Genomic DNA, 12,893 nt, shown 5'->3' with positions numbered 1-12,893 from the left:
CTATGCTTCCTATTCATAAGAACTGCTAAATTTAAAAACAGTTAGTATCTTTGCCTTTGACATGGTCCCCTGCAAATCCTCTCTAGACAGGAGGGAGATGGTTGGATTATTAGGTGGATAAGGAATTGGTTGGATGGTCACATCCAGAGCTTAGAGTTCTGATGGACATCAGGGACAAGTGGTATCCCTTTAATAAGTAGGGTTCATACTGGACCAGTGTTATTTAATATCTTCATTAATGACACAGACAGTGGGATTGAGTGCACCCTCAGCAAATTAGCAGGTAACACCAAGCTGAGTGGTGCAGTTGTCATACCTAAATTATGAGGTGCCATCAAGAGAGACCTGGAGAAGCTCATGGGGATCTAATCTCATGAGTTTTCAGACAACCAAGGGCAAGGTCCTGCACCTGGTTCAGAGCAATCCCCAATATTAACACAGGCTATGGATGAACAGATCAGAGCAGCCCTGCCCGGAGGGACTTGGGGGTGCTGGAGGGTGAGAGGCTGGACATGATCCAGCCATGGGCACTCCCAGCCCAGGGAGCCAAATGTGTCCTGGGCTGCATCCAGAGCAGCGTGGGCAGCAGGGGAGGGAGGGGATTCTGCCCCTCTGCTCTGCTCTGCTGAGACCCCACCTGCAGGGCTGCATCCAGCTCTGGGTGCCAGCACAGGAAGGACAAGGACCTGCTGGAGTGAGTCCAGAGGAGGGCCCCCAAGATGATTAGAGGGACAGAGCACTTCTGTGAGGGAAGGCAGAGAGAACTGGGATTGTTCATTGTAAGAGTGTAAGAGAAGGCTTGAGGTGATGTAATTGTGTCTTTCCACAATTGTGGCTTTCCAGTACCTGAAGGGAGCCTATAAGAAGGAGGGAGAGCAACTTTTTACAAGAGCACAGAGTGACAGGATGAGGGGGAATAACTCCAAACTGCAAGAGAGTAGGTTCAAAGTAGGTATGAGTAAAAACTTCTTGACTGTGAGAGTGGTGAGGGCTGGAACAGGTTGCCCAGAGAAGCTGTGGATACCCCATTACTGTAAGTGTTCAGGGCCAGACTGGAGCCCTGAGTAGCTTGGTTTAGTGAGAGGTGTCCTTGCCCATCGTAGGGGGTTGGAAAGAGGTGAACTTTAAGGTGCCTTCCAACCCAAATCATTCTATGATTCTGCAATCTTACCCCTTCTCTAACTTTCCTGATCATAGGTGCATGTAGTCAGTCCCTGTATTTTGCTGTCTTCCTCTGTACCATGGCCTCCAAAGATTTGCTGGGGCTGAGGTCACTGTGGGTTCAAGCCAAGAGCTAGCTGGAAACCTTTTTGATGATGTACTTTCAGTTGAAAACTGATGATGTCAGATGAAAACAAAACTTTTCATGGAAATGTTTCTGTTTCAACAAAAGCTTTGTTTGAAAAGTTCTTCTGGTCTAGCTTGGATGAGGAGGGGTTGCAGGGAGGCAACCTTTTTATACTTTATTACAAGTGAACTTAGCTCAGATATTCCAAATCCTGTTTGGGTGTCCAGTAGCATAAGGACTAACATGAAGTGGGTCATCATTCCAGGTGAGTATGCCTCTTGCTAGGCCAGTTGAACAATTGAACACTTATAATGGTTTTGAAAATAAAACATATATAATACAAATTTTGTAGTATTTGGGATGCTCTTTCCAGCTTAGAATTAAATCTGTTTAAGATGCATAGTTGTGCCTGTCTTCCCTTCCTCAGCAATCTCTTCATATCTGTGGTAACCTAACACGTGGGTACTGCCAACCAGTGGTTCTCCAGTGAGGAAAATAGCTGCCCAGTCTATCAGAAACCTTTCCTCTTTTCCATCTTTATGGTGACCCAAAAAGCTGCTGGCAAATCTGCTAGGTCTGGTGGCCACTTTGCACAGCTCTTATCCCTCTCTTTAAACCAGACTTGTTTTTATCAGGGGCCATTTACATGGAAAAATGCCATTCTTGGATCTCAGAATGGAGTAGCCACATAAGAGTCAGCCTTTGAATGTTTGCAGAAGCCTGCAAATGGCTTCCTAAATTGGGGCAGAACAGGCAGGCAGGGCTTTTAGCTTGGAGTATGCCAGAAACAGTCTTTGCCATCACTTGATCTAAGACTGAGGAATTGTGGAAGGAAAATAGACTGATTTACAGCCTGTTAAAAGTTAGCATTCCTTAGCATGGTCTGCACAGCCTGAGTTAAGGGGGGAATCATCCGTGATCAAAGAGCAAATTTATCTCTCTGCATTAGTCAAAAGGAAGGATCCTTGAGAGGAGGTAGACATGCATTGTAAAGCTTTGCTGGAAAGTTACTGGACCCAAGATTAATTGGAGTCCAGTGATGTTGGAGAGGAGGGCTGTAGATCTGAGTGAGGCTTGTGGTAGTTGTGCTGGCTGCAAAATGTTGGAGTTGAGTTTTACTTCTATATTCTTCCAAGTTCAGAAGACAAAGTCAGCATTTTGTGTCTGCCCAAACAGGAGCTGAGGGAATAAGCAGCAATGTCCCTCTGCCAGCTGAGGGGAAGTTCCCTTTTGCCAGCTCAGATCCTGTGATTGCTTTGCTATTCAAGAGCTTGTCAGATGGTAGGTGTTGGGCGTGCTTCACAGGCCATGAGATGAATGAGGTGGAACCCAGCCACCAAGAGCACAGTCCAGAAACAAGATCGAAATATCTTAATTAAAAAGTGTATGTGTGTGTAATTAAACAGAATGTCACTTTCTACTGAATCTGAGGAAATATTACAGGAAGAAGGAAAGGTAGACAGACAATCTGAATATCAGATTTCATTCAGTGATGCTTTGGACCTTTCTTATTGCTATCTTCAGATATGCTTGGGAGGCTGGGAATGACTTGGTCTATATCATTACTGTACAAGCCTCTGTGGGGAGAAGGTGGCAAAGAGCAGTCACCTGGGCCAATGGTGATAGAAAATAACAGTCTGAGTGGCTATGAGAAAACTGTAACCAAGTAATGGCTGTATTAAAAAGGAATTTCAAAGTACATTTAATAGCTATTAGCTTAGAATCAAAGGAGCTGCACTGGTCCAGTGCTTGGTTTTGTTTGTCTTGTTCAGGTACTCCCCTTTGGAGCTTTGTAGAGGTTCTATAGTTTGCATTTCATCTTGACAAGAGTTAGTGATAGTATAATCAGGACATCAGTATTGTATTGAGAACACAAGGCTGTTTCTCTCCCCAGAAGGTGAAAGGTTTGCTCAGTATGTCTGAGGAATAATAATTTCCTATAAAAAGCTGCTGGGGTTTCCTTGGGGCGTTTTCTTTTGAAAGACACCTGGCCTAATCCAGTGTGACTAGAGCTGTTATCCAAGACAGTGTACTTGTGAGGATGAGCAAATACTCTGCTTCATGAAACTTGCCAAACGATGCCAAACATAATGCCCAAGGACTTCCCAGCTGTTTGATAGTAACCCACAGTCACCTCCTGCCATATTCCTTCCTCTCTTCTGTGTCAGCAGTGCAGTGTTGTTGTGGCAGGGTTTTGCCTTCGGCAGGTACACATGGCTGCCCTGGTTTGTATGGCAGGCAGGCAGCTGAAGGCGGTGCTCTGTGCCCCCAGGGCAGCAGGGGATGAGCCCCAGTGCCCACACGGCCATGGCAGGGAGGGATGCTCCTGCCTCCTGCACACACCGGCCCAGGGCTCCCTGCCTCTTTCCAAAGACAGACAGAGCTCACTCAGCTCTTTGCAAAGGTGGGTGGTGCTCATGCACAGCACTGTGCTGCCGGCTCACCTGCGCTGGCTGTTAAAGGCGGGAGGGTTCTTTCGGATGCCCTCTGGCTTCCCCAGGCTGCCAGCCAGAGCAGTGATGCACAGGCTGGCAGTGCCCCCTGGGGCCCTGGCAGCCCCCCATGAAAGGCCCAGGCTGCGAGTGCCAGCCAGCCTGGGCAGATCCTCTGGCCCTGGCAGCGGAGCCTCTGCCCATGGCAGCAGAGCCGCGTTTGACACATGGGCATCAGCAAGCCGTGGTTCTGCTGATCCCAGCAGGGCGGGTGCCTGGTACTGGGCTGGTGTTCAGGGCCTTGGAATAACTTACTGTGCTCACACAGTTTCTCTTAGTAATGTTCTCTAAAGACAACAGGCTGTGCTTTGTGACCCATTTCAGCCTTGGCCAGTACCACCTTTTTCTCCCCCTGGCTTTTTCTTCCCAGCAGCTCCGTTCCCATCTTACAGCCCAGCCTCCTGGCCCTTGGGGCTTCCTGCACCCCACCCCTGCCCTCTGAGCTTCTGCCTATCTTGTTCCTGCAGGTGCAGAGCAGCATGTGCAACAGAGTACTTGATGTGCAGAGTAAGCTGTGCAGTCAGGTCATGTGCATGCACAAATCAAAGTCATAGGCTGGAGTAGAGGGTGGCAACAGGCTTACTGCTGCCGGGAGTAGGAACTCCCATTTTCAGCTAATCCCTCCTCTGAAATCAGAGGAAGCAGCTCACAGGAAGTGTGACATATTTTTGACAGCTCCTGTAATCCCTGAGCTGCTGTACCCAGTGCAGAGGCCCTTGCCATGAGCTCCATCTGGTGTAGGGTGTGTGTGCCTGTTATAACCCAGTCACAGCTCTGCCCTTCTGCCAGGTATAAGTTCAGGTCTTTGATTTTAGGTACTTGTTTGTTTGATTCAAGTGAAAGATTTAACAAACCTGGGCTGTCTGTATTGCCTGTATCTTCACTCTCTTCTGGCTGCTCCCTCTCTACATGGCATTATTTTGCTTGCTTGGGGAAACTTCATGATATTACTTGCATCCTTCCTTTCTTCTTTCTCCTTCCACTGATCAGTTTAACCTTGTGACTGTTGTTTCTTGCCCCCGCAATACCTCTGGATTTCATGATATTCGGCTACTACAACACCAGGTATTTAACATCTCTCATCTCAGGCACTTTGGTTAGACTCTTGCATGGGAATCCTGTTGGCAGGACTTGCTGTGAGCATGCTCAGAGGGGGTGCTGCTCTCTGGCAGCAGACAAGGGAAGGCTCCTTTGTCATGCTGTGGAATTTACTTCCTTTAATGTGGTTCTTGGCTTTTACAGGTAGCCTGAGCAGTTTGCCCAATGGAAAAAGACAAGGCCTTAACCCTTTCAGTGAGTATCCTGTCAAAATGTTTTCTTTTTTTCCTGTGATAAGCACGTATTGCAAAATTCATTCTCCCCTGTTCTCCTATGTTCATGAACAGTAATACAGAAACAGCTGGAAACCAAAGTTGTTCTTAAGAGGCATAAATAAACCAACATGCAGCTCCATTGCATCATTTCAAAGTCCAGCTCTATGTCTTTTGCTGGAACAGATTATATGTTGCTAAGAAATTTGAATAGGATAAAGCAGCTGTGGGATGATGGCTCTCCTATCCTACTCTTCCTTCTCCTATCAAGCAATAATTTAGGTGATTTGTTGTGTTTACATTACTCCATGGACAAGTTCCCGTGAAGACTCTTCTCTATCATGGTAAAGGTCTGTTCTCACCTGTATTTTGTGGCATTGAATCACATGGACCGTTTCATCAGGCATGAACAACATAATTTGCTTTGCTTTTAGACTTGCTGCTTCATGGTTTTGTTGGGCACTTCTCATTTTGGATTGTAGGAAGTAGTGAGAAGTTCTCCTATGCCTGTATCTTTTGCCACTTGTTCTATAGCTGTCCTACATATGTCTGGTTGGACTACATTTTGTGTTGAGGAGACCTGGGCTGTGCATTTGTTTAATGCCAGAAGTCTTCCTATACCTCTTGCTGTCCTCCTTACCTTTCTGGGGAATGTATCTGGTCCTGGTGAGATGGGCTGAACAGAGAACTGAAGATAAAGATCAACTACACCTTGTACATTGATGACGTGATGTTTCCTGGTGTGTCCTCCATTCTGAGTATGTACTTGATTTTTGCCTGCTGCTAAAAGCTGAGCAGAGGCATTTGAACAATTGCTGTGGCTTCAGCCTCTTCCTTGTCACTCTAAGTGCTCAGTGTAGGACAGGTGTGATAGTGTAGTGCAATGCTCCCGCGCTGCATTGCACTATCAGACATGGAGAACAACCTGCTGTTTTTATGAGCTGGTCATTGAGCACTGCAGGCATCTTGTGTAGAGCTGTGCAATTGATTGCAAATATGGCTACCTGAAATAATTTTGCATTTGACAATATTTGCCCCCTGTGGCAGGGCATGTTGATCAGCACTGATCCCAGTGAGGCCTTTCCTCCCAGTGAGGTAACCTTTCCCCTCTTTGAAAATCAAATCCCTACTTTGCTGTCTTATTAGCATGTTTTCACCTGTAATTAATCCACACAGCTCTAGCTCTGATCCCATAAGAGCTCTGGTTCTTTAAGAACCTTTGGTGAGGGGCTTAACAAAAACTTTCTGAAGACAGGTCTCCTCCAAGACCTGCTTGTCTGCTGGAGAAGGAGGCAGCCGACTGTGGCTGATGGGGAGATGGTGGCAGGGCAGCCTGGCAGCAGTGGGTTTCTGCATCAGCTGTGCCAAGCAGAACAGCAGAGCAAGAGATGTTGTACCAGTTATTTCCCTAGACTGCATGCCCACTTCCAAGGAGGGGGGGAAAGTGGTGTTTTGTGTTTAAAAATATGTCAGTTCCTCAGGCTCCATGTGACTCATTCAATGCTTTTTCCAGCAAGGCTGTTTCATTAGCCCCTGGTTGTTTTCAGCCTCAGTGTACTTCTGGGATTTCAGGTTCCACGGGGCCATGGCTTCAGCAGAGGCTATACTGGATCTTTATCAGTCAGATTTCTTTCTGTTTTAATTTGCCTTTTTCCCTTACTTGTCCTGCTTCTGTTCTGTTTTTCCCTCCTTGCCCACCCCACCCTGCTCTTTCAGTAGGTCGCCTGGTGTAGCAGCAGAAGACAAGAAGGGAAGGCAGGAGCTGACCCAAAGGAAGAAAAGATCCAGTGACAGGCGGACAGACACCTTGCTGCTTGTGAGCAAGCATCCAGTGTAGCAACATCCAGTGTAGCAGAAGTGGCACCCAGAATGTTTGCACTTTTAAAAAATTGGTTTGGGTTTTTAATTGCTTTTCAATGCCATTATCTAATACTTTGGAAAGTGGAGGGAAGCAGTATCATGACTTTTTAGAATTGGAACAGCTACTGATGATGTAAAATTGAGTTCACTTGGACTCAAAGAATTTTATATACTGTATATAAATATATATGTAAATTGTACAGTTGTCTTGTACAGGGATAGGAGTCACTGTTCTGTTCCTCCCTTTGCTTTTGAAGGCCATTAGGGTTAGAGGGACACTTTGCATTTAATGGATTATAGTAATGCATTCATTTCTGCCACCAAACTATAATTCAGTGGCTAGCCTTAACAGCACCTCCATGCAGAAAGGAGCCGGTGTATCACCATGAATTGCTCTTGCAGATGTGCACACAGTGCCCCAGATACCAAATGCTTCTTGAGAGCAGCTGATCCCCTTTTCTTACCATAAAGCTCTCTGCAACTCAGGCAATTGGGCTTTCAAGAGCACAGATTTCATATAAGTATTGGTGCAAAACTGCTTAAAGTAGAGATAGAAAAGGGTTGTATTAGGGATGTGCAGAAGTAGTTTGTGCACCTGTTGCAAGTTGGGCATAAATTAAATACAAATGCATTGCTATTCATGCTCAGATAACACGCTTAGCAAAGATGTGCCATGCCTCTGGAATCTAAAGCTGTAGGAAGGATGTGGGAGCCACAGGCCTTGTAGAGTCAGTAGAGGGAAGTCTTGCATCTTCCACTCTGACAAAGTGTTCATCTGTATGCTGTAGGGCAATAAACATTTTGAGAAGCCTGCTAAAAGCAGCATTAGCCTGCCTTGTGCTTTGCTGAAGAGCAAAGAAGATACTTGTCAGTGCAGACAGACGCAGTTGTGCTGCTGGTCCCCAAGAGTCTACTTTACTTATGTTTCAACAGTACAGCTTGGGCCATGCTCACTGGTGAAGGTCTGTCAGCAGTGACTCTTCTTGTCCCTGGTGGTTGTGAATACAAGTTCTCCTCCTGCACAGTGGTGTGCCTGTGCACTTCGCCTGATTTGCTGTTGCCAGTACTTCCTGGGTACTGTGACACTGGGGCTGTATCAACCACTAGCAGTTTTACCAAAGTTGTTTCTTTGGCAGGTGTGCCCATAATAGCAATCCTAGATTTGGGCAGAATGTGATGGGACACGCAGTGTTTTGCTTTGTGTATTTCCAACCACTGGCAGCACTCGCCTCTTCTGAGTGGCCTCCCACTTCAGACCTGGTGATCCTTCTGCCACTTATCTCTGGACCAAGAACCTGTTAGAAGAAACTGTAGTGAAGGTGATGAAATGACATGCTAATATGAGATCACACCAACAATTACTTGCAACAGCAATAAATTGCTGTAGAGGCTGGACTCATCCCTCAAGGCTCTGTTGCTTTGGTAAAAGATGATACAACACAGCATCTTCACTCTGTTATGTCATCATGACAATAGCATGGGATAAATACATCACCAAAAGAAGTGTCCTGATGCAGTAAGTTAGTGCTTGTTGACAAAATGGAAAATTAAATAAAAGAAAAACTAACAAGCCTTTCTATAAATAACTTGGTAATAACTCTTCCTTTGGGAAGTATATTTGAGCTAATTAAAACATGTGGCATGGTTGAAAACACCTCTGGTAATATCTGAACTATATATCGTACCATCATAATATAAAGAAGTCATCTCTTTAGCAAGAGCTGATCCTGCTGCTGGATCTTCACAGTTTCTCACACACAATGTTTGTGCTTTTTTGGCCTGCAGGCTCCCACCTTCTTGACTGCTGCTTCTCTTTTGTTTTGTTTTGGGTTTTTTGTTTTGTTGTTTTTTAATGCCCTGGGCACATCTTTTGTGTGTTGAAATAATTTGGTTTAGTGTATAGTTAGAAAAGTCCATGTCACACTCACGAATCCTATTGTAGGGAGTCAAGAATGAAACCAACTGTATAAAAAAACCCTCTCCTTTTTAATATTCTAGTTTTAGGAATTAAAAGTTCTGGCTGCTGGGTTGGTTGGTGTTTGTTGGTTTGGGTTTTTTTGGGGGTGGGGTTTTTCTTTGTTTGGTCGGGGATTTTTTTAATGTATAATTATATCCAGCAGAAACAATTGGATGCCTCTAGGAATTCTATCAGCCAAGCACTGGAGCTAGGCAATGCTCCATAAGATTGTGGGGGAACTGTGGAGCTGCTAAAACTCACTGCATCTTCTGGAAATAAACCAGCCAGTCACCACTCCTGCTTTTTACATAAATCCTTCTGCTGACCTCCTTTTTCTCATCCTTGTGTCCTTCCCCTCCAAAAGGCAAGAATTCATGTGGTTTGCAACTAAAATTGGGTCAGTTCTTCATGGAAGGCAAGCAAGGGGTGGCTGTTGGTTAACTTTGGTATTTGAGGGATTTCCTGTTGCTAGGCCAGGGCTGACTTTACAGATGGATTGGGGACCAGGCATTACATTGCTTTCCCCTGTCACAAGACAATTCTCTCTGCATCCTGACTTGCTGAATTTGCGTGGGTCTCTGAGCAGCTTCCGGCAACACTTGTGCATTGTCATGGAAGGCCCAACCAAGCATGACTGTGTAAAGTCCAGGTAGAGGTCAGGTTACTTGTTCTGGGTTTCTGTTGGAGGATTGTGCAGACCATACTTGTCCTGATTCACACAGCCCACGCTATGAGCTGTCCAACAGCCTGTACTCATCAGATGAGAGCAGTGCCTCAGCTGCCTACTTCCCCTCTTGGTTTTATTGCCAGTCCACCTGGCTGCTAGGCTGCACTGTCCTTACCTGGTGGTTGTAAGCAATCTTCTGCTTTGCCTTGCATCAGTAGTAGCATCCTTCTGAAGCTGGGACACAGTGAGTGTCAGTATTGTGTCTGAAAGCAGACCCTGGGCATGTGTCTCCTCATCCTTCAAGTCCTCCTGGGCCTCTCCAGCTCTACTTTGAATGACAGCTGAAAATGGCTGGGACCGAGAAGAGAACCAGGACTCAACAGTGCAAGTCAATCTGTTTGTCCTGCCAGAAGTAAAAAAATTTCCTTTCTTGCTCATCTTCCAAGGGCATAGTGCGTTGTAGGAAATTGCATTACAATGGGATTCATTTGTGTGAAGGCACTGCTTTCCATGGCCTGAGTTTATATTGAACTTACCCAGCACATTTCTGCCTGTGGCAAATTTGTTAAACTGAAAGGCATCCGTTTGGTTTTGGTTTTGTAATAAAATAGATAACTTTTGCTCCAGTGTGTTGTGGTGGTTACTTGTTGAATCTTGATTTCCAGTTACTCCTACAGTGCTGCTCCTTGCAGAGTCAAGTGTCAGTCTATGATTTGGTTTGGAGGTCAGTGATGTTTCTCTCCTGTGTGTAAGCCTCCAGGCAGAATTAAAACAAGCTCCAGAGATTGCATCTCTGTGGTTTGATGGCAGCTGTCCGAATCTGCGCAGCCTGCTTAGAAAGGCTGTGAAGCAGGAGTGTAGCGAAGATTGCAGAAGGTGGGGCGTGGGATCTCGTAGCACAGTCTCCCCACACCATGGGTAGGAGATGGGCACTGCACCTGACATGTCCTCACACTTCCCTTTCACGTGGGAATCTTCATACTTTACTTTGCAGGTAAAGCCATGGAAGCCTGAAATAGCATCTTCTAGCTGTTGTCCAAAATCTTTTAAGCCTCAAAGATGGTAAGTAACAAGCCATGCTGGAAAGCTGCTGCGGTTGTAGAACATAGGTTTTTCTAGGCTACAAGGAAGTGGCATTCATCAGAGGCTGCAGCACCAGGTCCATGGCAGGAGGTCACACACTGATCCCTGCAAGTGCATTTGACCAGCTTTGTCATCACTGTCATTTCACTTGATCGCATGTAAATCTCTTGCAGTGGATAAGGAGCCAACTCATTTATTGCACAGGGAAGGCAAGACAATTGCAGTGCCAGCGGAGGGTTTCTGCTTGTGTGGTAGTCACAGGCTGGACTGTTTGTAGGCAGTCAGAGAGAGCTCTGCTGAGTCTTTGGGTGCAAGCTCAACACTAAAAGAAGGAAATGCAGGGGTGAGACAGCCAATGTGCAGCTGTCAAGAATGGACTAGCAAACCAAGTGAATTTCCTTGTATTTCAAAGGGTAACAAGTTATTGGGCTAAGGGAAGAGCAGTAGTTTTTCCCTGGGGTTCTGCAAGACTTAACTAAAAACTGAAAAAGGATGTTTTGAAAAAGAAAGGACCAATTCCTTGGCCATGCTTCCTGGTTCTGGAGTCGGTGTAAGGTACCCCAAGAGGCCTTCACCTTTTCCCTGGCTGCCATTCTGTAAGCAGGTCAAAAGGATTGAAAAAGGCTTGCTTCTTCTGCCTCTGCTTCCAACAGTGACACTGCCATTCTCTTCCTCCTCCCCCTGCCTTTTTTCCTCTCATCTGTAACATAACTAACACAATGGACATGCAGAATGTTGACCTTCTGACTTCTCAGCAGCCAGCCCTTACAAACCATTTCAGGCAAAATACTTTGGAAGCTGTTCAAAAGCTGATATTAAATTGGACAGAATGATCTGCAGAAGTGATTCTCCTTAGTTTGGAAAACACCTTGAACAGAAAATGGGTTTAAAAAATGTCAGCCTAGGAGCCAGGAGTCTAAACAGCGAGTGTTTTGTAGGGAGTGTTTGCCAGAAAACCCAAGACTGGCTAATTTGGGAAGCAATTATGCGTTTTGTAATTCTGCTGAGGGCCTTCTTACTAATTTTAATGGTAGGTTTTGTTTTTCAAAGGGGCCTTGCCTGTGCACTCCAGGAGTTGTCTAGCTTTCGTTCAGAAAACACCACAAACTCTATGCTGTGTGTTGTAGCACATACCTATATCCCCATCTCCTGCAAAAGCAAAACTGAACATTTATTCCACATTACATTATATTTCAGCGCATTGGGACTGGGCTGAGGGTCTTGAGCTGAGGCAGAGGAGCCACAGCCCCGCTGTGTGCTCAGCCAGCCCACACCCACAGCCCAGGCAATGAGGGAAGCAGCTCCTCCAGTAGAGACCGAGCTTTCCACACCTTGCCTCTCTGGTGCCAGCAGGAATAGGTCACGTCTCCTGCAAACAACTCACGACTGGGTGGCCCTAGTTTGGACCTCTGAGTAGTTTCTTGGTGCAAGATCTGGGAGTCTGAAGTAGACGAATACAGCTCACTTGATTAAAATAAAGAAATTCAGTCCCAGTACAAAACAGATCCTTAACTCATTACTTTATGGTATGTGAACAAGGGACTCTGGTGAACAAGTTTTTCTGTAGCATCTCTCTGCTGTGCTTCAAGCACTTAAAAACAGCAGTTTGGTATCCCGTGTCCCATTTTGCAGCACAGCATTGGCCTTGCATAGCACTAAGTGCCATTGCTATCTCCCTTGGTCATGATTTTGGCTGGGACCACTGAAGTGATTCCTGCTGGCTTCACCATGTCAGAAAAGAGCTGACAGAGCACCTGGCTAAAGAGAGGGAGAGCTATTTCTGAAGTGACTTGGATGTTCCCACTCTGAGCTGGCAGGTTGTCTCAAAGAAAGCTATATAAAGGTGGCTGAGGTTGGATTTGTTCACCTGCAGCCCAACATGAAAGTTAATTTTTTGCATCTGTGGAGCTGTTAAAATTGTTTCAAGTTAACGTCTTGGACATTGCAAAAATTATTAGAGGACTCCACTCTAGGAGACTGCAAAGAAACCTTGTTGTCCTTCTGCAACCACAGAAGCCCACCCCTCCTGAAATGTGCATGCTAACTGGAATTTGGACTGTGACAGGAACTTAAAATAAAGGGGATACTCTTGTCCAGTCATCCCAGGTCTGGGGAAAAAAATTTGTTCACCAGTGATACTGGAAGAGAGACTGGAATGCTGATGGCTCCATCATTCATGGGACAAGTTGCAGGTGAGCAATCCAGCCTCAGCCACCTTCATACAACTTTCCCTGAG

General features: G+C 45.8%; 1 protein-coding gene across 6 annotated transcripts in view; it reads left to right on the top strand.

Annotated features, from left to right (window-relative positions):
* Positions 1–10,220, top strand: part of SMOC1 (SPARC related modular calcium binding 1) — a 155,995-nt gene extending 145,775 nt beyond the window's left edge. For 3 of the 6 annotated variants that reach the window (XM_040067492.2, XM_040067493.2, XM_040067491.2), the window contains exons 12-13: positions 5,023–5,073; positions 6,807–10,220. In XM_040067492.2, coding sequence (XP_039923426.1) covers positions 5,023–5,073; positions 6,807–6,823 — 68 coding nt within the window. In that variant the 3' untranslated portion in view covers positions 6,824–10,220. The remainder of the gene's footprint in view (positions 1–5,022; positions 5,074–6,806) is intronic. The other 3 variants (XM_040067489.2, XM_040067488.2, XM_040067490.2) reach the window with 3 other exon arrangements.
* Positions 10,221–12,893: the final 2,673 nt, after the last annotated feature.

This window comes from Hirundo rustica, chromosome 6 (assembly GCF_015227805.2).
Source record: "Hirundo rustica isolate bHirRus1 chromosome 6, bHirRus1.pri.v3, whole genome shotgun sequence".
NCBI classification, from domain to species: domain Eukaryota; kingdom Metazoa; phylum Chordata; class Aves; order Passeriformes; family Hirundinidae; genus Hirundo; species Hirundo rustica.
The sequence above is the reverse complement of the archived record's forward strand: the minus strand, read 5'-3'. Positions and strand labels throughout refer to the sequence as shown.